A 27,297-nucleotide genomic window follows, 5' to 3' on the forward strand; every position below is an offset into this window, starting at 1 on the left:
GCCTCTGCACTAGATCGGGAAATAACAGACTGTTTCTTACTTTTCCACAACACAAGATTACCACCAAGAAATACACAGTATCCAGAAGTAGACCGGCGATCCATAGGGCAACCAGCCCAATCTGCATCAGAATATCCTGTTACCTCCAAAGATTCAGGGTTGGAATAACCAGCTATACGAAGATGACCTTGATTATGGAACACAAGTCCTTGACCTGGTGCTCTCTTCAAATATCGAACAATTTGTAGAGCAGCTTGCCAATGATTAGTACGAGGAGAGCTCATAAACTGACTCACCACACTAACAGCAAATGAAATATCCGGACGGGTAATGGTAAGATAATTTAACTTGCCTACTAACCGACGATACTTCTCTGAATCATGAAGAAGTTCTCCCTGTTCATTGTCAAGCCTCACTCCAGGATCCATAGGTGTGTCACCAGGTTTAGAATCATGTAAGCCAACCTCCTTAAGAATGTCAAGAGCATACTTTCGCTGGGAGAGAGCAATGCTACCATTGGCATAGGCAACTTCAATGCCAAGAAAATATCGCAGACGACCTAGGTCTTTAGTGTTAAACTCCTTGTGAAGAAACTGCTTAAGTCGTCGTATGCCTTCAACATCGCTGCCTGTGACAATGATATCATCAACATAAACAACAAGAATAACACATCCTTTTGAAGATGACATACTAAATACTGAGTGATCCACACTACACCGATGCATGCCAAAAGTAATAACCGCATCACTGAACCGGCCAAACCAAGCACAAGGAGATTGCTTAAGCCCATAAAGAGCTTTTCGCAATCGGCACACCTTCTTCCTCTGAGCAACAAACCCAGGTGGTTGCTCCATATATACTTCCTTGTGAAGATTACCATGAAGGAAGGCATTTTTTACATCAAGCTGATGAAGAGTCCACTGAGACCGAGCAGCCAAGGAAATAATGATACGAACAGAAGGAATTTTGGCTACCGGAGAGAAAGTTTCATCATAGTCAATACCATAAGTTTGAGTATAGCCCTTGGCCACAAGACGCGCCTTGCCGATGCTGGGCGACCTTGGATGGAGGACGCCGGGGTCTGGCGACGCCGGACGGAGGGTCGCCGGCCCTGGGCGACGCCGGACTGAGGTCGCCGGACCTAGATCTCGGCGGATCTGAGGTCGCCGGACCTAGATCTCGCCGGATCTGAGGTCGCCGGCCCTGGGCGACGCCGGACGGAGGGTCGCCGGCCTTGGGCGACGCCGGTCGGAGGTCGCCGGAGGGAGCTACAGTAGTTCGCCGGCGAGATCTACAGTGGTGGTGGCTAGGGTTTACTGTGAGAAGGTTAGGTTTAGGTTTTTAATTTAGGCTCTGATACCATGTTAATGATAAAAGAGTAACTTGTTTATTTCAAAGATAACAAAGAGTATTTATAGGCTTAGGATTAAGCCTAATACATTTACACAAATATCCCCAACTTGCTAATACTCTAAAGTAATAAACCCAACAACTGGATTCTATTGGAAATCTTACATGGTTAGAGGTAATAAGGATGAGTCGCAGCAAGATACAAAAGCTACCGTACTCAATTGGGAGAGTAAAATCATTGCTCCAATTGGATCTCTCTCTCACAAAATTACAGATTTACTGGATGTTATTGGGAATCTTAAATTGTTGAAGGTGATAAATCTGGATTGGAGTGAAATAAGGCAGCTACCGAAGGCCATTGGGATGATGAGGAATCTTGAAAAGCTGCTTGCCAGATGCTGTAGAAATTTACACGGAGAAATCCCAAGTGAAATACCTGGATTATCCGTTTCGAGAATCCTAAACTTATCGAGTAGCGGTATTAGTAGATTGCCGACAACTATTGATCAGCTTACCCATCTACAAGAACTTCATTTGCAATGTTGTGATGATCTTCAACAGTTGCCAAGGCTTCCCACGAGTTTAACTAAATTGGACTTTAGATCTTCGATGCTGCAGACAGTTCCCGACCTTTCCAACATGACCAATTTAGTTGACCTGTCCATTTCTGATGGTACTGATGGTATTGACTTCGGCTCACGGGTGGAAAGAGGGCAATTACAAGCTCAGAACATAGACTGGGTTGTCAGGCTAACTAGACTGGAGAAGTTGGCACTGGTTCTTTCAGATTCCATACAACTAACTGATCTGTGTCCCCTTTCCCGGCTCCAGCGTCTCAAAATATCTTGCTTTGACCCTGATTCTCTGATGCAATACCCTTCCAGTCTCAAAAGTCTTACCCTTGTAGATTTGAAGTCACCCACGAAATGGTCATCTCTTTCCTCCTTGAAGAATTTGCACACTTTAATGATCCAAAGGTCTAGGCTTGAAAAGATTCACTTTGATGTACTTGGACAGCTAAAGAATCTCCAGTCATTGCAAGTGTCTCGTTGCAAGTTCCTTGAGAGGCTCTCTAATCTATCGCACTTGAAAGAGCTCAAGATATTGTGGGTGTCACAATGCCCGAAGCTGACTGAAATTCAAGGTTTTGAGGAATTGGAGATGTTGCAATATCTTGTCATTTACGAATGTGATTCCATATATAGGCTACCTGATCTGTTGAGTTTGCATAAAATGAAGAAGTTATACATTCATCGTTGTAAATCCTTGGAACATTTGCCCAGTGTGGGAACATTGTGTGATCTCATTGTTGATTGATGCCTGTAGGTTACGTGTGCAGATCATTGACTGAAAGATACCAACGGCCAACTCTGGATAGCACGGTGACGCTATTAGAGTTGAGGAGTTTGAGATTGCCTGGGAAGAAATCAATGCAGCGTTTTGGCTTTAAGGATCAGTAGTGGCTTCAGGCATTGTATGAACTAAAGCTCGTGAGAGGTGGGCCCCAGTTTACTCGGACTCGTAGTTTGCTGGATGGGACAGTTTTCAGTGAGGCAATTATAAGAGTATGTTCTTTAATGGCAACATGCTTCAGCAGGCTGCTTTGACAGTTTTTCTCGAGATGTACAAATTGGTCTTGCAAAAGAAGCAGCGCAAGGAAGTACTTGATGATGTAAGGTCTAGAGACTTGAGTGTTGAAAACATGGCACTAGTTCTTGTGATGATGTCTTCTTGCATCGGTGCTACGCAAGTTCATTCAAATGGGCCTATTGAAGTAATGTATGACAAAAAGCAGGAACTTAACTTTCCTTCTGTATCTGGTTTAATTTAAAGGGCATTTTATGTAGACATGCATTATGTGTGCTTAATTAGAGATTCCTTCCCAGTAAATGTTGTTTCGATGGAGAAAGCTTGTACTGGAATTTGGATCCAGCAACACTGATGTCAGCAACCTGGTTCAGCGGTTTGATCATTTGTGTAGGAAAGCCACGCAGACTGCGAAGGACGGGATGATATCCCAGGATCATAACATGGTTGCTTGGCGAACATTTGACGAGTACTTGAATAAGGTCCGTCTTGTAGCTGACAAAAGCAACTATCACTTCAATGTATTAAATGCCTTGCATAGTTGAGTCGGTACGTGATCTGTTGATATCCCTCCGATGGTGCAAGTGGGCTGTTCATCTTGGGAGGATGAGTTTCCTGGGAAAATTTTGTCAGAGAAAGCAATTTTCGACCATAAAACCACTTCTAACCTTATATTATGAGTTTTATATATCTTTCTAGTCTTGGTGTAGCATATTGCTGGTTTTGATTCCATGAAGTTACAGTAATCCAAGAATAAGTCAGGCATTACCTTATGGCATGCGGTCTAAATTCTCGGTAGAGATTAGCAGTTCATATAACCACAAATTTTGGCAGAAAAAGTAAAGAAAACAGACGTAACAGTAAAGCAGAGATATTGTATAGGTAAATTCTCCAGTTGAGTGATAAATCTTTCGATTTTTCATTTAATGTCGGAGTTATTAGGAGTCATTACAGAAGCTTTTCTCGAGGGCGATTCATTGGATCTAGCAACATGAATTGGCTAAATCTTCACCAAATAAACAGTTCCAGATTTCCATTGCTCACCTCCAATTTTCTTTAGCTCCCCTTTCATGTTTAAGAAAATTCGAACTTCTCCTTGAAGTGGAACTTAATTGCAGATGGTTGGCCAATACGAAACTCTCATGAACCATGCAAAGCTCTGCCTCTGTCGAACACATTCCATTTCACTTGGCTTATGATAGCCCAAATTCATGAACGTGCTAACGTTTTTCTTTCAGTTCGTGCATGGGATGAGAGTCAAAGTTTCAGCCTTTCTAAATTGTCAACGACCCACCAAAGCTGTACACGCAGGTCTCAACTAGACAGGGAGTTTCCGCCACATTGTCATGGATACTGCATTCTTGTGAGAAAATAACTTCTGGCCCGAAGATTTTGACTTTTGATGCAACTTCAGAATTATTTTGAAAGCAACTAAGCTGTAGCCTCAGAATACTCACAGAGCTTCCTCGATCACGAGAAGGACGAACTCAGGAGCAGCGATGAGTACTGATTATGAGGTGTTCTTGAGCTTCAGAGGACCGGATACTCACCTAACATTCACAGATTGCCTCTATGAAGCCATGAACGACGCGGGGATCTGCGTTTTCAGAGATGATGAAGAGCCCCGCTTTGGTGAAGCTTCTGCAGGCAATCGATAGCTCCAAATTCTGGATACCAATTTTTCTCTGAAGGCTATGCTTCCAGTGTATGGTGTCTCCAAGAACTTGCGCACATGGTGGAATGCAAGAGAAGCTCGAATGAAAAGGAGATTTTTCCCATTTTCTACAATGTGGAGGTGTCAGATGTCAAGCTCAGAACGGACTTGTACGATAATGCCCTGAAGAAGCACAAGAAGAAGTTTGGTTACGAGAAGGTGCAGCAGTGAAGTTCTAAACTTTCCTTTCACATGGGCTTGTTCTGAATATAAATATCTGTGTCTTTAATTGTCTTCTTTTGATAGATCTTATGCTTTCTATGGTCCTGGAAAGATCTTTTTCTTTCTCCATCCCCTATATGAGACACTTCCTAGAAAGAATCGTGGAATAATGTGATTCATTCTTCTAAAAGGATTTCCATGACTCCTGATATACTCTTTATGTCCTTTAAATGTTCACTGAATTATTCAACTGTTGCAGGTTCAAACACTGACCTCCTTTTGTTTCATTTGGAGTTTACTTCCAAAATATAGCTGCTGCTGAGCTTTAGGTTCTACGTGGAGTATTTGTTTAGCATCAAATACAAAGAGGCTTTTTCGAGTATGTAAAATGTATTTGCTATTCCTATTTATCCAGCAAAATCATCGAAAAAGATTTTCTCACCATGCGTTTGCCCAGTCTACTTATCTAATCGTAGTTTGTGCTGTAGACAGTTGTATGATTATACTTTCCCTTTACATCGACTGTTTTATTTTGTTATTAGTTCATCTTGTAAGACCATTATATGAATTTGGCAGCCATGGTAAGCTTATCAAAGTGATTGTTCAAGAGGTATTAAGTAAGCTGAAACAAGGCAGAGGACTTTGCCTGATCATTTCATTGGAATGGACGATCAAGTGGAAGCTGTGATGGATTTGTTAGACACTTGCTCCATGGACGTACGATTGGTTCTAATCCACGATATGGGTGGGATCGGAAAAACGACTCTTGCCAAGGTCATCTTCAACAAATCTCTTCTCAGTTTCAAAGCTGTAGCTTCCTTCAAACGTGCGAGAATCATCACAACACGGTGACGTTGTGAAATTGCAAAAACAACTACTGTCCGACATTCTGAATTTAAGATCCATAGAAATTTATGACATTGACGATGGGATCAACATTCTCAAAGAAAGATGTAGCAAGAACGTTTTCCTTGTTCTTGATGACATTGATCAGGGGGACCAACTTGTAAAACTAGGAGCAAAGTCTGATTGGTTTGGTTTCGGAAGTAGAGCCTACATGACAGTTTCAGCGTTCAGTCTCAAAAGTTTTATGTTTATGAAATGAGAGAGATGCGTCCTGAACATGCCCCTCAACTTTTCAGCATGTGCGCCTTCAGAGCAGACTTGCCTCCAGATGATTATAATGATCTTTTAAGCAAAGTGGTTGCCACCATAGGAGGACTTCCTCTGGCTCTTGAGGTTGTTGGTTCATTTCTTCATCGAAAAAGTGAGGTGATATGGAAAGACATGCTGAAGAAGTTGAAGAAAATGCGTCCCAAAGAAGTCCAAAAAAAGTTGATTAGTTATGAAGCATTAGAATACGAGGAAAAACAATTGTTTCTAAACAATGCTTGTCTCTGTCAACCAAGAAAAAACAAGTGCAATATATATGTGGGAAGCTTGTGAGTTTTTCCCAGAAAGTGGAATCAATGTTCTTGTTGATATGTCATTGATAAAGATTGTAGAACATGATGTCATATGGATGCATGACCAGATCCAAGATCTTGGAAGAGAAATTGTTCGTCAAGAGAGCTTTCAGATTCCCGAAAGGTGTAGCAGATCGTGGTCCCCTAAGGTTGGCTTAGATGCAGCGCGAAAACAAGAGGTAAGCAACACTTACAGAAAACACATTACCTCTATTCCTTTTTATCCCCTTGACACTTTCATGCTGTTATGTTAGCAGGGAACAGAGAATGTGGTGGCACTCGTATTGTGGGGATTTTTTAGAATGTATGAATTTAGGCAGGATCAGTTCTCCAAGCTTCCGAATCTTAGGTTGTTGGAATTGCATGAGGGAATCAACTTTGTTGGAGATTTTGAGAATCATCTCTCAAAATTAAGGTGGCTTTCTTGGCACAGCTGTCATCCAAAATTTAATGCAACCAACTTTAATCTAAGGAATCTAGTCGTTCTCAACCTTTCAAAGAGCGAACTTACAGAAGATTGGGGTGGATGGAGCCAGATAATGGTACAATTTGTAGTATTCATGCATTCTGTTTTTAGTTTGTCTCACCTACTCCTCACTCATCCTTTAAAATATTGCATCTTTTTGCAGATGTCAAGTAAGTTTAAAGTTTTGAATCTCACCAGTTGCAGATGCTTAACCAAAACACCAGACTTCTCTTCATGTCTAGCTTTGGAGAGATTGACTCTTAAAGATTGTGAAAGTTTAGTGGAGATCGACTCTTCAATTGGTAAGCTACAACACCTAACTCACTTGACTATTGATGGATGTAATGGTCTGAGAAAGCTGCCTGATGAAGTTATTTCTATAAGATCCTTGACCAGTCTGGTTATTAAGAATATCACGGGAAAGGGTACCAATAGTGTTAAAGTAGACAACAGTGTTGGTTTCAAATTGCCTGAGTTGATTGGCAATTTAAAATATCTGTCAAGCCTTCAAATGGTTAATGTTAGAATCACTGATCTTCCATGCTCAATTGGGCTGCTAAAAAATATCAAGAGCTTGTCTTTCTACGGATGCTCCGAACTGAAAAAACTTTCAGACTCAATGGGGGCACTACCATCATTGGTGGAGTTAGATTTGTCATGGACAAAAATTGCAGAATTACCCGAATCTTTTGGTCACCAGAAATCTCTGTCAGTCCTTGAACTAGATCGAACTCCAATTACCAAACTTCCCAGCTCTATTGGAGGGCTCATTGCACTTCAGCATTTGGTTGTATCTGGATGTCTCGAGCTAACAAAACTTCCAAATTCTATTGGGGAATTAAAAAGTTTACTTGAACTGGACCTATCTGAAATAGGGATTACCGAGCTGCCAGATTCAATTGGAAACTTGAAGAGGTTAAAAGTAATTAAGATGAACTCCGGCAAGGTTAAAAAAACTTCCCATTGCTATCGGATTGTTGGAGAATCTTGAAGAGTTACATGCTGGATTTTGTAGAGAATTAGCAGGGGAGATTCCAAGTGAAATCGGAAGATTATCCGCTTTGAGAATCCTAGACTTGTTATGCACCCGAATTTGTGTTTGGCCTAAGACAATTAATCAACTCTGTCTTCTCCAGCAAGTTAAATTGCAAGGTTGATGATGCTAGACACATTGAAGAACTGAGCTCGTTAGGACATCTTAACATGTGAAAGAGGGCGCATTGAAGAACTGAGCTCGTTGTGCAGAAAATTAATGCAAAGGATGATAACTGGTGCATTTGAATGGCTGTGACTTTTTCAGAGAAAAAAGAAGAAGAATGGTTGTGACTCTGAGTGCAGGTTAGATCATGGTTGGCGTAGGCATTCCAGTCACGAAATCAATTTCTCGGGTTTATACGGTTCCACCATCAGATGCTCATTCCTGCATGAAATAGTTCAAGATACACCTCATTCTGAAGCCATGGATATATCTTCCTCGTGTAGCTCAACAATTTCAGATGAGAGAGACCATGGCAGGAAAGGATGCAGTGATGAGACACTGGCATAAAAGCAAGAACATAGCAGCATATGCCATAAAAAAAATTTAACTGGTGAAATATGCATAAACTCCAGGCTTACTCAATAGAAGTTCATGTTTACGATTATTATTGGTGCATCACACGTTGCAAGACAGTATATTCAATCAAGGTCCTGGGTATCCTGCAGCTTCCAGAGCTTCCATAAATGACAAAATTCAGCTCACAAATGTAACTCAGTCTTTTGCATCTACTAACCGAACAAGAACATTAGAACCATGCCTTTCAAATGGCATGAAAATCCAAGTAGGCTCTTTTTCGAAACAAAACCACGTCACAGGTAAATGGCCAAGTCAGACGGCAAATAGGTAATGCTTTTTGTGTTGGTTCTGAAGATCACCCTCTCCAGATTTGCTGCCTTGCTGTGCACAAATTTCAACAAACCCATGCTATTTTCATAACCCGTGAAGAATCTCCTCACACAGAACATCCCCTCGTCCCAAGTTTGGTAGTCACCGTACTCATTCTTGAACTTGAGAACACGCAGTTTCTGCCAGCAGGGAAGAGTTTCTTGACTCATGATTTCCCAGAATCGCCCCTCTTCAAAATCATACTTTCTTGTAAAAGTCTCTCTGATCTAAAAGCACAATGAAAGATCTCATTAGGCAACACAAATCAAAAGATGTGACTAATGATATATAATGTAGTAACTCCAGCATAATTCCCTTCCTTACATTAAACATAGCTTGCCGAACCATAATCACAGCAAGGTTTTCCAGATTAGGACAGGCTGTCAGCAAGCAGGCGATTCCAGGAAGCTCCCACTTCAGCAGCCCTGTATCCAGCACAAGACTGGTTGAACCAAGCGTCACCATTTCTTGTTTCATCATCTTTTTCACCGATAATATCTGGTTCAAAATATTGGGGACACTATAAGAATCAATGTTGTAATGAGTGTGCACACTTCTGAAATCTCAGGTTAATTGAGTAGTACTTCCACACTGATTTTTACACAGAATGCTAAAATAACAATTTAGGACATTCAGGAAAAATTCTTTCATCTGCAGTAATAGAGACACACAACAAAAATAAAATTACGTAAGAAATGATGGTTTCCAAGCGATTTGGATATGCGCTGCACCCCAAAACATATGGACAGAAATCATCCATAGATATATGCAAACTGCATTCTCATCTTGTATTCCTCTTTGTCCACTTCATTTAGGTACTCTGTGTCGTTACATTAGATTGTGACCCCAAAAATGTCATACAGAATAGATCAGAACCAAGTGAGATGATAGTGATGCATACCTGAATACACCAACTGCAGAAATGAAAGTGTCTAGCAGACTGGAATATATTAAGAAGGCTCTGCAAGTTTTTGTCGTACTGTGCGCCATAGAGACCAGCTCCAGTGACGAGCACCACCCGTCGACGATAAAGCATCTCATCAAAGTTGAATCGTGCTTCAACTCCGGCTGGAACATTTTTTATCAGGAAATTACTCCTGGTCATGCCGCCCCGAAATTCTAATCCTCCCAGTGTTGGACAATCAATAACGAGATTGGTCTTTGGTTCCACCATCATGAACCCATCCAAAATTGAAACCTTTATTGGAACTGTTCTCGGCTGAATGGTAATTTTCAGATTGCCACGCATGTTGCAATTAGTCAGGGACAACAGCTCGAGCTTTTCACAGTCTGTGGCGATTTTCTCGATTGCATCATCCGGTAATACTACCCTATCTAAAGAAAGTTCTCTTAAGTTCTTAAGGTGCAATCGAGCAGGCAAATCGAGCTTTAGAAAAGCCAGTCCCAGTTTCACTACTGAAGAACTGCTATATAAGGGTTCAGGAAAATGGTAGTAAGGATGACGCCACATGGCCTTTTTCCTTCTATCCTCCAGATCGTTGAAGTTGAGATCTAGTTCTTCAACACCATTTTTAAGGGCAAGAGAGATCCATGAGTTGACACGGTGAAGCATACAGCTGTTGTACCTAAAAGATAAACGAAAGCAGTATATCTTCGGAAGCCTACATCTACGGAAAAATTGGCTCACAGAAGGAATGACTTCGTTTCCAGTTTCTTCGACCCAACGGTATGTAAAGTCCACCTTGTGCATGGACTTCCACAAAAACCTCCAACTTCGTGAAAGCATAGAAGTTCCCAGGGCATCCTTCATAGGTAGTCTATCCAGAATTAGAAGAAGAATGTCATCCGGTAACCTGCTTAACAAGTCATCTTCAGAATACACTGCATCTTCCGAATATAATTTCAAACACTTGCGTCTTCGTCGGGCCCGAGCCATCATCTGAACATGCAAACAAGGAAAAAGTCTACATTAGCTCTGCACTTATGAAATTACCACGATGTAATTATGTGTGATATTGCATGGTCAAGTATTGTTCACCTTACCTAACTATATTTGACTCATGTCAAAGCCCATTAACTAAACACAGTAACTTTCTCACGTGTACACACCACCAATATTGTTACTCTCAAAAAGAGATTATTTCGTCCAAGAAATATCATTGCCTTACATTCAGGAAGGGGAATTCGGTTGTGAGAGCATTCATGCGCATTAGGTCTATCTTTTCACCATGCTTGAATTAGGTGAGACTCTTACAACCCCTCTAAAATGAATAATTGATAAATAATGCCACAGCAAGAATGTATTGCATGTACTTAAACAAGTGCAGTGAAAATCTGCAAGATACTAGGCAATTAAATGTGGCTTCAACTGGACTCAAGGACCATGTTGGATAATTTTTCGGAAAGCTTAACTGGGTTGACATTGGAACAGAAAAGTAAATCAAAGGCCAAACTTCTGCTCTGAAGGCATATTCACTCAGTAAAGCTTTTGACAATGTAAGTCTACCAGAAAATCACATGCGTCCACTGCATAGCACAACAACATGCTCATACCTAATATAATGACTGCGTTTGTTCTATAAGCTAGTCATAACATTAACATGTTTAACATCTATGCACAACACAATGGCCTATCGAGATGAAATTTGCCATAACTTTCTTTGACTAACTAATGATGCTTTCTTCAACAGCAAACATTAAACAACAGTCAATAATACCAGCCAAAGCTGTAGAAAGAATGAAACGTGTTTACAAGCAAAAGTATAACGCTGTTAGTTATCAAAATTCTAAATAGCCAATGAAATCATGGGCGGCCGGTGACCAGGCTCTTTTATTTTTGCTTATGTGTGGGGGTGGGGATTAGGGGTTTGGGGTTAGTTAGTTCTAGGTCTGAGGATCAATCCTAAGTTGAGCGAAAAACCAAAATAATGGGCCACAAGACTTAATGCATGGGTTACTGCTCCAATCCAATAACAGGAAGACATTCTCTTGAGCATTTAAGCATCCACACGAGTCACTGGCCGGCAAAAGGTTCCTCTGATGTTATTATATAGTTATGGAAGTTCATATCTCTAACACTGAATGTTACTTTCTCCCCAACTTTTAAAAATCACAGATATGAATCAGCACATGCAACAGTTTCATCAAGAAGCCTTCAACACAGATGTCACTGGAGTAACAGATAAAGAGGAAACCAAACCCTCGGACAACCTATATACTCAAAAAATATCATTAACCTAACAGACAGGTGCCTTAAGAGTTGGGAAAGCTACCATGGACTTCTTGCTGCCTCGTGAAAATTTGAAGGCACAAATTTACAAACCTTCACATACCCTGCAAAATATGTGCTTCTGATCTATGTACACATGTAAACATGTATATGCAGTCATACACAAAGTATGGGTTTACCCATCCTTTATAAATCTATTAAGTGAACTGCTTGCAATTTATTGATTAAAGGATATAGCTCACAATGGCATGCATTTAACTTGTTAAAATAAAGCCAAAGATCAAGAAGTTTCTCTCTGCCTTTTCACTACTAAGAAGGGAAAACAGTAAGTATGAAAGAAATATAATTCCTTACGACAAAGCAATTTAGTGAGTTAATTAATGTGAGAAAATTTAGATATTAAATTACGTCTTCATCTAGCAGTTTAAGTTTTTAGAACTATTGGTAGGGATCTCACAAAATTTTACATGGCATCGAAGTGGGGAGGTCTCGAGTTCAAATCTTTCCAAGCCCTTACATTAGCTGCCTTCCCACTCTAATCTTAGGTCAAAGTGCAGCTTACTCATGGGGAGACTAATTGAATATTTAAATATTAGACCACATTTTTATCTAAAATCTCTCATTTTAAAACAGTTGACAGCGGTCCCACAAAATCTTACACATGACATGGTAAAAGATCTGGAACAAAATATGAAACTGTAAGAAAAAGCAGCTCGGATAATTGAAATACAATCCTGAAGAAGGAATCGATAATTTAAAAACAGCTTTAAAATGATCAAACTATCACCATGTATGAAAATCCTAATTGGTTATATTCATAACAGAAACCTCATAAAAATTTCAATTTTAGCAACAAAATAAAATATAAAAATGTATATAAACACTGGATCAATTGCAAATACAACACATTCTTCACTCAATTTTGAGATGTCACTCACTGACACATCAGGTGATCACATCGTGATTTTTCTTGGTTAAGATCACTCCTAGATATCGAAAAATCTGAAAACAAAGAAAAGGCCATGCAGGAGAAGTTCTACCTCTAAAAAGATCTCACCTTTGCCACTCGGAGAGTGATTCAACTCCACATCACAATTCAAATGCCATCTCTTCCAGACTCACCATATACCACCCCATAGACTACTCACTGGATCTCTCATTCTATGTCAAAAATACAATGAGGATGGAGAGTGTTTCAGAAGAAAGGCAAGACTCTGGATCTCACGGCATTCTCTGTTCTAGCAGATCTAAAGTCACTCCATATTCAGGACCAGTAATTAGGATTATACGGCATGGAAATGGATTTGGGCATTGATTAGAGGAGAGAGCAAATGGGGAAGAAAAAATCTTTATCATAAAATGCTCAAAAGAAGGAAAGTCCAACTTTTCGCACAAAGAGAGGTGGATAAACGTGAGACGAGGTAGAGAGAAACGACATCGGATAAATAACACAAGGCAAACACTTGGAAAACACCAAGTCTTTTACCAATAACGTCAGCAAACTACTTGCATGTACTCAAAGTGTCAAGAGAAAAATCCAATGCAAACTTTATTCCCGAGGGATTCCGCTTGGTAGATCAATTACACCTCCAATGGTTAGCACATTAAGCCTTCAATATGCACTCTTAATTTTGAACACAAGAAAGACTTCAGAAAAATTCAGTATTCAAGCACCAAAATACAAATAACATGGTTAAATACAAGATCTTTTTAGTATACAAACTTGGCATCTTCAAGATCAGTTACTTTCTCGTCACAAAACCAAATCTAGACTGCCATAGAAAATCTTGGCAAAATTGAACTTCCTTTTTGTCATATCACCTCTTATTTTGTCAAAGAAATCACAGCGACATTTACAGAACATCTGCCTTCTGACATAACTATTTCATAATAGTACATCTTAAAAATGTGGAGAAAACAAAGATATCATATAATATCTTTGCAACGAAGCTACCATAAATAGAAGTAAATTTGAACCTCCTCCTCATGTACTAATAATGCCACCAAAAATTATTGTGAGGCCAACATCTACTAAGTCAATTCATCTATTAGCTGTCATCTTCATTACGCAGAAGTGCTTAAACCAATTTTTGACATTACATGTATAAAGAGTAAACGAATATTGGCGAACAATACCTTTTGACATATTTTGTAGGCCTGAAAACATATATGTGATTAGAACTGGATTTATGCTTCAGAAACAAAGAATAAATTATTTGGTGCTCTGGGATTATATTCCCTTCTTTTCACATATGATGCGGACCATCCACATAAGACCCACAATCATGTGAGTGGAAAGAGTATCTCGCCTAGTATATGACGATTTCTCCTAATCAACAATCCCCAGAAATTCAAGTTGCACAAATACATCCACATTGTTATAAATGTTCCCACAGAAGACACAAGCACTAGCCATTTCAACACCCCTTTCTTCAGAATAACAACCATAGAAACTATAAATACAGGCATACTAGGGCAACCCATCATTTTCTAGCATGATTACAGCACAACCACCGGCCACAAAATGCAGTTGATTATAAATATGTTTCCTACCATCAAGAAGCTACTCTGAAGAAGACATGTATTTCTTTCTTATTGGCTAAGTGAGGAACATGTGCACTTGGTCATGGATAACACACTTGCTAGCTACTCAGTTAGATAGAGAGCACTCGGTCCTACTCATCTCAAGCGATATTTCTTTTTTTGTTAAATATATCGACCCTTCTGTCTGCAGGAAACCTCAGCAACAGTATTTTTCACAAATGACAATAAAAAACAGCGAAACCAACTCTTGGTCTTACAATGAATGTTTCTTGCAAGAACCAGGGAGAATCAGATTAATAAGACTAGCAAGAAAACATCATATATACCCGTCATATTTAGATTGAGTTTAAAAAAAAAACAAAAATGAATTTCCATCAAAGGTTAACCCTACTTACAACCAGAAAGGAAGAAAACCACTGATTAATGAAACAGAATCCCTAAGTCTAGTCTTTCATGCAAGTTATAAGACATGTTCATGTGATAATGCTCCAGACTTTTTCCTATTTTTCTATCCACCAATGTAATTTTAGAGTTATAGCTTATAGATTTTGCAGCGTGACCATGCAGATATATATCTCATGGTACTGGTAAACAAAGAGGTCAGAAGTACCCGGAACAATAATTACATAGGCCAGCAAACTGTGTACAGTTGTGTAGTCACCTTCTGTAATCATCTTGACATGCAGCAAGCAACTTTATGATCGATGCTACAGAGGAATTCATTTATTTGGATTCAACAACATAGCAGCCCACTGAACAGTAAGTGATCATGAAAAATTGAACAGCAACAACAAACCAAAATCCCCAAACCAATGTACTCAGATGTCCCTCCACCATCTCAAGAAGCCTTCTTCCACCATGAACTCAAAATTTTCTTGTGTCTCTGACAGTTATCACTGCACAACAGCAATGACGCAACAATAAGTTCTCCAGAGGTTGAGTCAAAACCCACAAATTGAAGAAGAGCTCATAGGTGCAACAGTCGACTTTCCCTGGCCGAGGGAAAAGTTATCCAGGGAATTCAACTCAAGGAAAGTTTACTGCACGTCCAACTTTGGTTGTCTTTTCAGCTCTGAGGACTTCCAAGCGTTTCCTTTCGGCAGTCTTGCTCTCGAAGAACTGCAAAGTTACTACTGACTCGATTCTGCTCGAAGATAGGACGACCCTTTGGGCGGTATTCTCCATCTAGATGCAAACGCGGAAATTTAATACATGAATCCAGATCAGAAGCTACTGAAGAATGTAACCAGAAGTAAAATATGCCTTCAAATCCAATCCCGCGAACAATTTCTATTATCGCAAGCTGTGCATCCCGGTCGGGGATACCACACCGAATCTCTTTCCAAAATTAGGCGCGATTCGTCCATTACTAAACAGGCACACGTATATACGTCACCCAAATCAGAAGCATGACGATGACAACAACGTAAGACAACACCCCCACTTCCCACAGCGCCACAATGTTTCCCCTATTAACTCAGGCCTTCAAACAACATCGTAAAGCTCAGCTAAAACATCATCTCCTTCCCTTTTCTTCTCCGCCCCTCGCCATTGTAGCACTAGTGAAAAACCAATGTCCCCCCCCCCCCCCCCCGCGGAAGCCGATCGGCTCAATTAACTAACAAATGGGATGTCGCCATGGAAGCAACACATCCGGGGAATCCCTCCCTAACCAGCCATGAACGGAGGAGGCAAAATGGGGCCTCGCTTCGTCGCGATTTGGTCAAGCGGTGGGTCAAGAGCTCATGCGCAACAGCGAGTGGCTACGTACCTGCGAAGCAGGAGCAAGGGGACGGACGAGCCGCTGCATCTTCCGCGAAAGCGATGAGATGAACGCTCGGGGAGACTGGGGATCGGAGGAGAAGGAGAGCGACGTTTTCGTCGCGAATCGGAGAGCCATGGACGATGTTGGATCGTAGAGGACGATGACGACGCTGGGGAGAGATCGCTTTGTTTTCGTTTTAAGTACGTTTTGGTTTAAGTTTTTTCCTCAAGAAATTAATTTTTTCTCGTGCCCGGATAAAATCCTCAGGGTTTTTTTTTTATTAGTATATTAACTGTGTAATATTTTTTATTTTATTTTTTGCACATTCATTGTTGGATTGATGGCACATTGATTCGTTCGGTTATATAACCATCTCTTAATTATTAAAGTCGGCAAAGGCGGCCTGAAGATGAAGAGGAAAAGGAACTCTGTCCACAGATCCAGCTAACGGCGACAATGACGAGCCGCCCGGGGGTCTGAATTCGAGGTGTTCGTGAACTTCAGAGAGAACTGGATACTCGCCTCGTCTTCACGGATTGCCTCTACCACGCGATGGGGACCGAGCCGGGTGAGGAGGAGATCCCGCAAAGGCGAGGAGATTGGAGGCGGGCCCCTGGGCGCGTTCGACAACTCCAAGATGTGCGCCGCAAACTTCTGCTGTTTCTGAACTTTCTAACTTAGGAATGAAGGCCATTGTGGGGCAAGAGAATGCGTAGATTGATAGAGATCCTCTTTTCTTTTTGGGTTCAGCATGTGTCAACAGAAAATTTAGCATTATTTTCCTAGTGGAAACCAATACTGTTCTACAGCTACCTACATTGACAGAACTTGCACGCTCTCAATACAACCCTACCTAGTGTATATCTACCTTATGATGGCTAGTTCTTCATCTTTTCCTGGTAAAGGTCGTAGAGGCCTATGAAGGGATCATATAACTCCGGGCATTCTAAATGCTGGGGACGACGGGTATGTTTATTTAGCGAAAAACTCAATAATACAAAATAATAATTTTTTGAAAAGTATTTTTCAAAAATACAGTTAATTTTTCTTTGTTTGGTAATATATGATCGAATCGTTTTCTAATGCTTGGATTTCAGTGGAAAATGATTTCAATCCCGTAGATTTTATTTTAGACGATAATTTTTTTTAAAAAAAAATCTAATTTTTAATTATTTTTTTCTTTTTTATTTTATTTTTAAAAAAAATCAAAATTTTAATTATTTTCTAGTTTTCTTTTTTCTCCTTTAATTTTCTTTTTCTTTTCTTTCCTTTTCTTTTTCCTCCTTTCTCCACGTCGATCGGCCGACAATGGCCACAGGCGAGCTCGAGCTCACCGGGATCGGCCGAGCCACGAGCTCGCTGGCCTCAATGGAGCTTGGGCTAGCGAGTTGCGCCAGCCTCAGTCAAGCTCGGGCTCGCCTGGATCTGGCAAGCCATGACCTCAACGGAGCTCAGGCTTGCTTGGATTGGTTGAGCCTCGAGCTCGCTGGCCCGCATCTTGGCCGGTCACCGGGCTGCCGGCCGTCGTCAAGGTACGCGACTGGCGGAGGAGGAAGGAAAAGAAAGAAAAGAGAAAAGTCCCGCTACTGACACTTGAAAAAGCAGCTTTCAAGGTCTTGTCGCAAAGTAAAAGAAAAAACAAAAAATAAAAGAAAAAGAAAGAAAGAAAAGAAGAAAAAAATGAAAAATAAAAAATTATTTAAAAAAAACAATGTTTTATAATGATAAACGTTCCATTAACCAAGGACCCGAGACTAAGTGCCGAGTACCCGTGCACAATCTTGGGTTAGAACTAGAGCTTGAGCGTGGGAAACTATAACGTTCTCACTTCGGGGTTATTAATGCGACGTTCTAGGCACGTCATCGTCCCGTTTCTTTTATCTTAACAATCAAACAAACAACGAGGTTAAGACAAGCACCATGAGCAAACCTTATATTTACATGATATCATATATACTACATGAGTATATTTTACAAGCCCTTTTCTACGGGCCTTTTTCCCTTTTCAACACACTACACGTATCCGCGTAGGCTTGGGGAAATTCCTATCTCCGTGATTACAGCTCCCAAAACTGGTGTGAGACTTCCATGCCTACAAATCTGAAAAACAACGGAGTGAGTCAAGGACTCAGTAAGTAAAACTCACTAAACTCCGAATAGGACGATGCCTTGCTATCGAACAAAGCACATGTTATAGTCACATCAATTGATAGTAGATCAATAGCAAAAATGCTTCAAACACGTTTGTTTTTGTGCATGAGATGATCTCATCTTGCCTTTATATTCATGCAACAACAATATAATCAAAAGCATGCACACGAGGGATTCATTATCTCAACCGTTAGTATGGTTCTTCCGGAAATTCTCTGGGCAACGTCCCCTAATTGAGGGCGACGGCTATTCATCCAAACTTAATCAGGCAACGTCCCCTAATGAATGGCGACGGCTATTCCTCCGAACTTAATCGTGCAACGTCCCCAATCAAGGGCGACGGCTATACTTTTCCCTCGTGCGACCATGCCAGCAAGTATCATACCAATTTGAGTACTTCACACGAAGTGTGTATCATGCCATGTTGCCTCTAAAGTCTTAAGTCATGCCGGGTACGAAACCAAACTCGTGGCCCGAATCGACCAGTTATGATGCCGACCTACACTAAGCAAGGCTTGGATCGGTACGCCTCAATACCGACCCTCCAAGCAAGACTCGTTCCGACACGCATTGATGCCGATCTGAACCAAGCGAGACTCGTTCATGGCCCAGGGCGTGCTCTTAAACATGATGCCAAACACATGAGCAAACCTTATAATTGCATGCACATGCGTGGCAAGCTATATCAAGCGTTCACAATCAACGGAATCCACGCAAGCACAACAAGAATATGACTCGCCCAACAACGTAACACAACACCCTAGCCAAGGTTTAGTAAGTCTACTTACTATACCACACAAACACAACAAGAACATGACTCGTTTAACCAACGTAACACATCGCCTTAGCCAAAGTTTAGTAGGTCTACTTACTATACCGCACAAGCACAACAAGAACATGACCCGTTCAACCAACGTAACACATCATCCTAACCAAAGTTTAGTAGGTCTACTTACTACCCTCCAAGATTGTGGTTGGTGGTGGCTTAGTGGTGAACCAAGCAACATGGCGCGGCACGTGCACGGGCGCGGCAAGGGCGTAGCCGAGAAAGAGAGGGTGGCTAAGAGAGAGTGAGGACGTGATGGAGAGAGAAAGAGAGGAGCTAAAGGTGAATAATGAAGGAATGATGCCTTTATTTATAAGCCATCTTGCTAACTTACTGGAGAAGTTAGTCAACTTGCAATGTAAGTTAGCCAATTTGCAAAGTAAGTTAGCCAACTTGTAAGGTAAGTTAGCCAAGACAACTTACAAGATAAGTTAACCAACTTGCAAAGTAAGTTAGCCAAGCTAACTTGCAAAATAAGTTTCTAATAAATCCATTGATTTGACTAAATTAACTTGTTTTCTTGTCTCAAGAAGCATTATAGGCGTGAATCATATGACCCTATCAATAAACACTCAATAATTGGGGTCTTTGCTAGTTCTATTGACACATCTTCCTTTGAACACCCAATTTTCACTAAACTTGACTTAACAAGGAACTAAGGTAATTAAGGGTTCTTAAGTGCCATAAACGATCGACCCTCTCATTTGGAATCAATGTTCGGTGTAAAATATATGTCTGAGTATGATTGGACACAACCGAGTCAAAGATCGGGCTGAACGGCGTAAGGTCGAACCAGTTAGAATGTCTTAGCACATGGCCTCTTCGGTCAAACCTGACTGGGCGCAGGGCCTGGCATACGGCCGGGCCACACGAGCTCAAGGCTGAGCACATTGCCGAGCCATACGGGCGTCGGGCTAGCTGTACAAGCGCAGGGCTAAATGCATGAGAGCAATACCAGGCCGCACGGTCGATGCGCCGAGCGCATGGCTGAGCCACACGAGCGAGGAGCCGGTACTTGGGTCGAGCACACGTATTGGCTCACGGTTGGCACAATGCATAGCCCGTGGCCAAGTTTGATTGGCACGGAACTAGGTATGAGCCGGAACTAATGGGGACAAGACCGGACACAAGTGTCAGGCACAATGACTGGCACACGGTCGGGCACAGGGCCAGTCTGTGGCATGACTGACTGGTACAAGGGTTGGTCCATGATCGGGCACAAGGCCTAGCTTGCGCAACCGGCATAAAGCTTGGTCCACGACTAAGCCACAAGGCTCTTCGCCTGGCACATGGCTCGTCCATGGCCTACCCGACTCAACACAACGATCCATGATCGATTCACGACCGGTCCATGTTTGAGTTTCAACAATCCATGATCGACCCTCGGTTGTCATGTAGCCGCGTGGAATCGAGTATCACGGGATCGATCCATGGTCGCCTACGACCGATGCATGGCCGAGCAGAATCACCCGCGACCGACACATGCCCGCACAGCATCGATTCCATGATCGTCCCGAACCTTCCCACTAGCCACTCTTATGGTCGAAAGGTCGATCCATGGTCGAATCACTCTAATCAACTTGTGTGACTGCGGAGTCATTTCATTAGCGATCCCTTGGCCAATACATGGACGATCCTTTGATCGAGCCATGACTAATCCTCAATACACTCATTCCGACCATGCCATTCGTTTCATTACCGACCCTTGGATTGGACCGCTCGCCAATTCCATGGCCATTTCCCTTAATCGTCTCGGTCAAAATTGGGGATGTCACGGAGACCGAGCATGGCCTTTATAAACCCGAGTTGGGGGTATGGGCCCCAGGGGTTCGGGCCTGGCCTTGATGGATCTGGGCTTGGGCGTCAGGGGCCTAGGCCCGAGCAACGAAGTCCCAGGCCCGGCCTCGATGGACCCGGGTCTGGCCACCGAAGACTTGGTCTTGAACGCCGAGACCCGAGAACTAATATTGGGAATTTCGTACCAAGCGTACAGTTTCAGATCTAAGCGCACTTATATTTTGGAAAACGTTTTTGGTTCTTTCAAAAAAGAAATCATTTCCTGAATTTAAGCTTTAGAAGGAAAATATTTTGAGTTGACTAGGTAAACATTTTCCATTGACTCATTTTTCTAAGCGAACCAAACGCCGGAAAATGTTTTCCTGGAAAATATTGTCCGTAAAACAAACGAACCGTACATGTCTTTGGTAGATTGGACAAATTTTGCAGTGATTAGCAACAAATGATTCTCAGTTGTTCAAGCTTCTATAATTTTGACGCATCAAGTAACCTTTGTAAGGTGCCGCAGTTTCCAATTGATAATGTCTGCAACACCTCCAGTTCCTCCAAACTCTGCATCTCGGCTAGCTGCGGTCAATAGTTCAGGGACAACTCTCGGAGCTCCTTTAAGCTTGATAGGCTCGACAACCTCACGAGAAATCTACGGCCCTCCACTTGCAGATGATGGAGGTTCTCTAGCTGCCCAGTGACATCGAATTGAATCTTTCTTCGCCGACACCAACGTACTGTTTACAAGGACGACTTTGGCAAGGTGGAAAAGAGCGACCACTCTATGGGGGGACCTAAGATCAACTACAGTCAATTCTTCACGACACGACATGTCTTCAAATCCGATCCTGTGAACAATGTTTCATATCACGAGCTATCTGTCCCGGTCGAGTATACACCAAAGTCCATTATTAAACGGGCATACACATATTTCACTCAAATCAGAAGCATGATGATAACAACGTAAGATAACACCTGCACTTTCCCCGGCGCCACAATGTTTTCCCTGTTGATTCAAGCCTTCAAACAACATTGAAATTTCAGGTATATATCATCTGATTCCTTTTCTTCTCTGTCCCTAGCCATTTTAGCACTAGTGAAAATCAATTTCATCCTAGAAGATGATTATCTCAATAAACTAACAAATCGATGGCGTGCTCCATTTCTCCCTCTATCTCAATTGAGATGAGGTTGAGCAAGAGTGTGCAAAGTCTTGCCATGTAAGCAACATTCGCGTATCGTCCCTAACCAGCCATTAACGGGGAGGCTGATGAAAAACATAATCGTCATGCACTTTTTTAGATTACATCATCTCTCTCTATATATATAGTGAGCATTAGGGCTCACTAATTATGGAGAAGACTAAACTACCCTTTCAACACTCCCCCTCATGTTGGGGCATAAACATCAAAGAGCCCCAACTTGTTACACAAAGCAATCACTCTACTGCCCTACAATGACTTAGTAAAAAGATCAGCAAGTTGGTCTTCAGTCCATGTGCATTGAAGTGTTATGTCCTTGTTTGGATATTTTCTCGCACAAAATGGCAATCTACTTCAATATGCTTTGTGCGCTTATGAAAAACTGGATTTGAAGTAATATGCATAGCAGACTGGTTATCACAACACAGAACCGAAGGAGCTGAAGATGACATACTAAGTTTGGATAATAACATCCTCAACCAAATCAACTCACTAGTCACATGAGCCATGGCCCGATATTCCGCCTCAGCACTCGATCGAAACACCACCTATTGTTTCTTACTTTTCCAACTCACAAGATTGCCTCCCAAGAATACACAGTAACCATAAGTTGATCGTCTATCAAAAGGACAACCAGCCCAACCAGTATAAGAGTAGCCAATAACCTCAAGATGTCCATGATTCTTGAACAATATCCCTTTACCTGGTGCTCCCTTCAAGTATTTAACTATACGTAGCACTGCCTCCCAATGTGTAGTACGAGGAGTACTCATAAATTGACTAACAGCACTAACCGCAAAAGAGATATCTGGTCGAGTAACAGTTAAATAATTGAGCTTACCCACCAGTCTCCGATACTTACTTGGATTATGAAGTAATTCGCCATGTTCTGCATCAAGCTTCACATTAGGATCCATCGGAGTATTAATAGGCTTCGCTTCAAGAAAACCAACCTCACTGAGAATATCTAGTACATATTTTTCGCTGTGATAATGAGATACCATCACGTAAGTAGGCCATCTTAATGCCCAAGAAATACCGCAAACAACCCATATCTTTTGTGCTAAACTTTATCTGTAAAAACTGTTTTAATTTTTTTATGCCCACAGAATCACTACCAGTAATGATAATATCATCCACATACACAACTAGGAGAACACACCCAGCAGGAGAAGCAGAGCTAAATACAGAATGATCTACAGTATAACGTCGCAAACCAAACCGAATAACTGCATCACTGAAACAACCAAACCAGGCACGAGGAGACTGTTTCAATCCATACAATGCCTTGCGTAGGCGACAAACACTAGTAGACTCCCCCTAAGCAACGAACCCTGGGGGTTGCTCCATATATACCTCCTATGCCAAGTCCTCATGAAGAAAGGCATTCTTGACATCAAGTTGGTAAAGAGTCCAACCATAATGGACAGCAAGAGAGATGAAAACACGAACAGAAGGTATCTTCGCTACAGGAGAGAATGTATCATCATAATCAACTCCATATGTCTGGGTGTGACCTTTGGCAACTAGATGTGCCTTCAGACGCTCAACAGTGTCATTTAGTTGGAACTTCACTGTGAAAACCCAACGGCACCCCACAGCCTATTTCCCAGCAGGTAACGATGTAAGTTGCCATGTCCTATTATCCTGTAGCACTTGTATTGCATCCTCCATAGCATGTCGCCAACCTGGATGTGCAAGAGCCTTTGCAACGAGACTTGGCACAGACACAGCAGATAAAGAAGCAACAAACAAGGAATATGTAGGAGAAAGACAATTGTAGGATAAAAACTAAGAAAGAGGGTAACGAGTATGTGTATGACAAGACAAATCACTATAGGGAGTAAACCGAGGATTGGGTTGACCAACACAAGAATACCTTTGGGCAATGCAATGGGAATGTTAGTAGTAAATCAGGCTCAGAAGCAACTGGTGGATCAGAAGACGGGACATTGACTGGTGGCGAATCATGCATATCCAATGCAGGCAGCGACTATACTACCTCACGTTGAATAGACCGGCGCCGTTGATAGGTCTTGTCGGTGAACTGAAAACTAGGCGATGACGCTGACGACTCAGGCATACTCGCCAAGGGAATAGGCGGTAGTGGAGCCATAGTCAAAGACAGAACATCTTTAGAAGGACCCGCTGTAGAGGAGTAATATGACTGATCCTCGAAAAAGGTTACATCTGCTGAGACATACAACTGCCGACTAACTGGACTATAACACTTGTACTTTTTCTGAGTTCGAGAATACCCAAGAAACACACACCTGTCAGCCTGTGGATCGAGTTTATCATGACCAGGAGCAAGACGATGCACAAAACAGACACACCCAAACACACGAAGTGGTGAAGTAAAAAGTGGACTTGTAGGATGGATAGTGGAAAAAGGTATGCCCCTATGAAGCACTGAGGATGGAAAGCGATTTATGAGATAGCATGCTTTAACAACAGCATGCCCCCAATACATTTTGGGGAGGTTTATATGAAAAAAGAGGCAACGAGCCACATCCAAGAGATGACGATTTTTTTCGTTCAGCCACCCCATTCTGTTTGGAAGTATAGGGACAAGAAGTTTGATGCAAAATCCCATGAGATATAAGAAATGATTGAAAACCAAAGGAAACAGCCATATATTCTTTGGCATTATTAGAACGCAAACATTTAATAGAAACATGATATTGATCGAGAATTTCAAAGTAAAACATACGAAAACAAGAAAAAACTTCAGTTCGATCTTTTATTAAATATAACCACGTCATTCGGGAATAATCATCCATGAATGTAACAAAATATTTATAACCAGACATATCACTAACATGACACGGTTCCCAAATATCAAAATGGACCAACTCAATAGGACTTGATACACAACGCTGGACACAAGAAGGAAACAACACCCATTGGTGTTTGCCAAATTGGCAAGCATCACACCGGATAGGACTCATAGATTCTAAAACAAGTGAAAAGTGATGAAGAATGTCAGGTGGTGGATGACCCATACAACAATGCATCTAAAATTAGTCGGAAGCAGTTTTCTTTTGAGCAGCCGCAGCAATGAGGTCTTTGTTCAGGTAGTACAGCCCATTGGACTCATGTCCGCCACCAATCATCCATCCGGTCCTCAGATCTTGAAAGATACAATGAGTGGAAGTAAACGTTACAGAACAATTCAAATCTCTAGTAAGAGAACTAACCATAAGCAAGTTATATGGGAAAGCTGGCAAATGGTAAACAGATGAAAGAGTAAGAGAGGGACTCAAGGTTGCATTCCCTTGACCAGTGATATGGGACTGTGAACCATCAGCAAGTGAAACGGAACTTGGTGACATAGAGGTAATATCAGACAACAACTTAGAATTACCTATCATATGATTTGTGGCACCAGAGTTTACGACCCAGGAAGTGGGCGCAGAAGAGAGTAAACATAAAGGACTACTTGAAGAAGTCTGTGCCAAAGTAGCAGTAGGAGCAGACGAATCCACCACCTAGTTGGGCGCACTAAGGACTCGTACTTGGTGTGAGTTAGCATAATGGTACTAGGTAACTCCTGTGACTGACCAGGAACCTTCTATACTGGAGATTCCACTGCTTCGGCATAAGCAGCCCGTGGACGAAGCTCAGGATGTAGGGTATAGCAATACGGCTCAGTATGGCCAGCTCGTTGACAATGGTTACAATAACGAGAACTTCCAGCACCCCTATAACCATCTCGGCGACGACTTAGAGAAAAGACAAACCTGCCACGACCCCAAGGACCACGTCCCCGGCCTCCACGACCATCAAAAGACTAAGAGACCATAGCACTCGTTACAGGTGTAGATGATAATGAGTCAAGCACGCATCGAAGGACCTAAGAAAAGACCTCATCTACTGATGGAAGAGTACCCTGGGAGATTATCTGCTATCGGAGAGAAGAATGAGTAGGACCAAGCCCCGGGAGAATAACACAACTCTCATATCCTGTTGGCGCTTGGCCAACTCTCTAATGTCTTCAGTGGCAGGCAAATAAGTATCCAATTTCTCATAAAGGGTGGTGAACCTAGAATAGTAATCAGATGCAAACATGTCTCCAATACGTAAGTCAAATAGCTCCTCCCACACATCACAAACACGGGTCATATTATCATGACCCGAAAACATAAGAGCACATTTGTCCCAAATAGCTTTGGTTGATGTACACTGCATAAATTGAGGACTAATCTTGGAATCCATGATATTCCACAACAATGTCTGAATAGTAGCATCGCCAGAGCGTCAATCATCTTCCTTTGTTTTATCCATAAGTGGAGATGAAGTTAGATAACTCAGTTGTTTGGTGGCTAAAAGATATGTTTCGATTGCCATAGACCAAGAAGGGTAATTGGTCCCATTGAGCTTAACATAGGTCAACTTCAGATTAGTAAGACCGGTATCCGTGTTTCCAGAATTGCCAGTCATAACTCAATAATAATATAAAAGTGAACTTAACAAAAATTTGCACCTTGTGCGCCAAACGTAATAATTACCACCAATTACCACCAAACACAATAACTCATCACAACAGAATCACAAATCAACATAGGGCATTAACAAACCCAATAATCAACCGTCGTCAGTAAACTTCAACACCAGGCGGGGACTTTACTTTCGCAAGAAAAGAACGCCTATGCGATATCCCACATTTAATATTTCTGAGGCGGTTGTTTTTTCATCAAAGCTTAAGAAAAATTCCAGCTCTACCACAGGATTTGCGTCTCCTGAGACTGGTGAACGTTCTTCAATGGCTTGTCTATACAATAAGAGGAGCGGCAGGGGTAGAATATCTATTGCTGATAGGATTAGGTCTTTTACAATTGATGAAGATACTTTTAAAAAAAATATTTGGTCGGCAACAATCCAAATCGCTTCTTTAGAAGAACTCTTTACCTCGAGTATTTGTCATCAGGCGAGAAGCGAGCCGGATGAGCAGATTGTGTAGCAATACCCAAAGGCATTAACAATAAGAGAAGTTACCACCAACTTGTGCATAATCTCTCTCTGTTCAGTTCTTGCCTTGTGTTTTATCGAGCCACGATGCAAGGACTCGCGCGAGACGGGCGACGGTGTCAAGCGTCGAGCGACACTGATCGACGATGCTTCGTCAAGTGACACTGGGTAGGGTCAAGTGACGCCGGATCTGG

General features: G+C 41.7%; 3 protein-coding genes and 1 pseudogene across 14 annotated transcripts; 2 read left to right on the top strand and 2 right to left on the bottom strand.

Moving 5' to 3' along the window:
* The first annotated feature begins 1,515 nt into the window (after positions 1-1,515).
* Positions 1,516-2,810, top strand: LOC130138222 (disease resistance protein RPV1-like). Its single transcript, XM_056311649.1, has 2 exons — positions 1,516-2,539; positions 2,677-2,810. Exons 1-2 carry the CDS (start codon positions 1,516-1,518, stop codon positions 2,808-2,810), a joined length of 1,158 nt encoding a protein of 385 aa, XP_056167624.1.
* A 1,626-nt stretch (positions 2,811-4,436) lies between these two features.
* Positions 4,437-7,736, top strand: LOC130138223 (disease resistance protein RPV1-like). The gene is made up of 6 exons (XM_056311650.1): positions 4,437-4,584; positions 4,629-4,810; positions 5,864-6,052; positions 6,312-6,458; positions 6,537-6,821; positions 6,909-7,736. Exons 1-6 carry the CDS (start codon positions 4,437-4,439, stop codon positions 7,734-7,736), a joined length of 1,779 nt encoding a protein of 592 aa, XP_056167625.1.
* A 622-nt stretch (positions 7,737-8,358) lies between these two features.
* On the bottom strand, positions 8,359-16,353 carry LOC115678375 (putative F-box/LRR-repeat protein At5g02930). 12 transcript variants are annotated; one of them, XM_056311486.1, is made up of 6 exons: positions 16,175-16,353; positions 15,445-15,588; positions 15,030-15,299; positions 9,571-10,569; positions 8,994-9,167; positions 8,359-8,896 (listed from the first exon to the last, which is right to left on the bottom strand). In XM_056311486.1, the coding sequence occupies exons 3-6, from the start codon at positions 15,075-15,077 to the stop codon at positions 8,594-8,596; spliced, it is 1,524 nt and encodes a 507-aa protein (XP_056167461.1). In that variant the 5' UTR covers positions 15,078-15,299; positions 15,445-15,588; positions 16,175-16,353; the 3' UTR covers positions 8,359-8,593. The 12 variants fall into 12 exon arrangements, with proteins under 12 accessions (XP_056167461.1, XP_056167459.1, XP_056167462.1 ...); XM_056311484.1 differs by having other exon boundaries at positions 15,391-15,588; XM_056311487.1 differs by having other exon boundaries at positions 15,030-15,110; positions 15,214-15,588.
* Positions 16,354-26,985: 10,632 nt separating this feature from the next.
* On the bottom strand, positions 26,986-27,251 carry LOC115678504 (H/ACA ribonucleoprotein complex subunit 3-like protein; annotated as a pseudogene).
* Positions 27,252-27,297: the final 46 nt, after the last annotated feature.

This window comes from Syzygium oleosum, unplaced genomic scaffold (assembly GCF_021117445.2).
Source record: "Syzygium oleosum isolate NSW1041296 unplaced genomic scaffold, Sole_v2.1 Sole_v2.05, whole genome shotgun sequence".
NCBI classification, from domain to species: Eukaryota; Viridiplantae; Streptophyta; class Magnoliopsida; order Myrtales; family Myrtaceae; genus Syzygium; species Syzygium oleosum.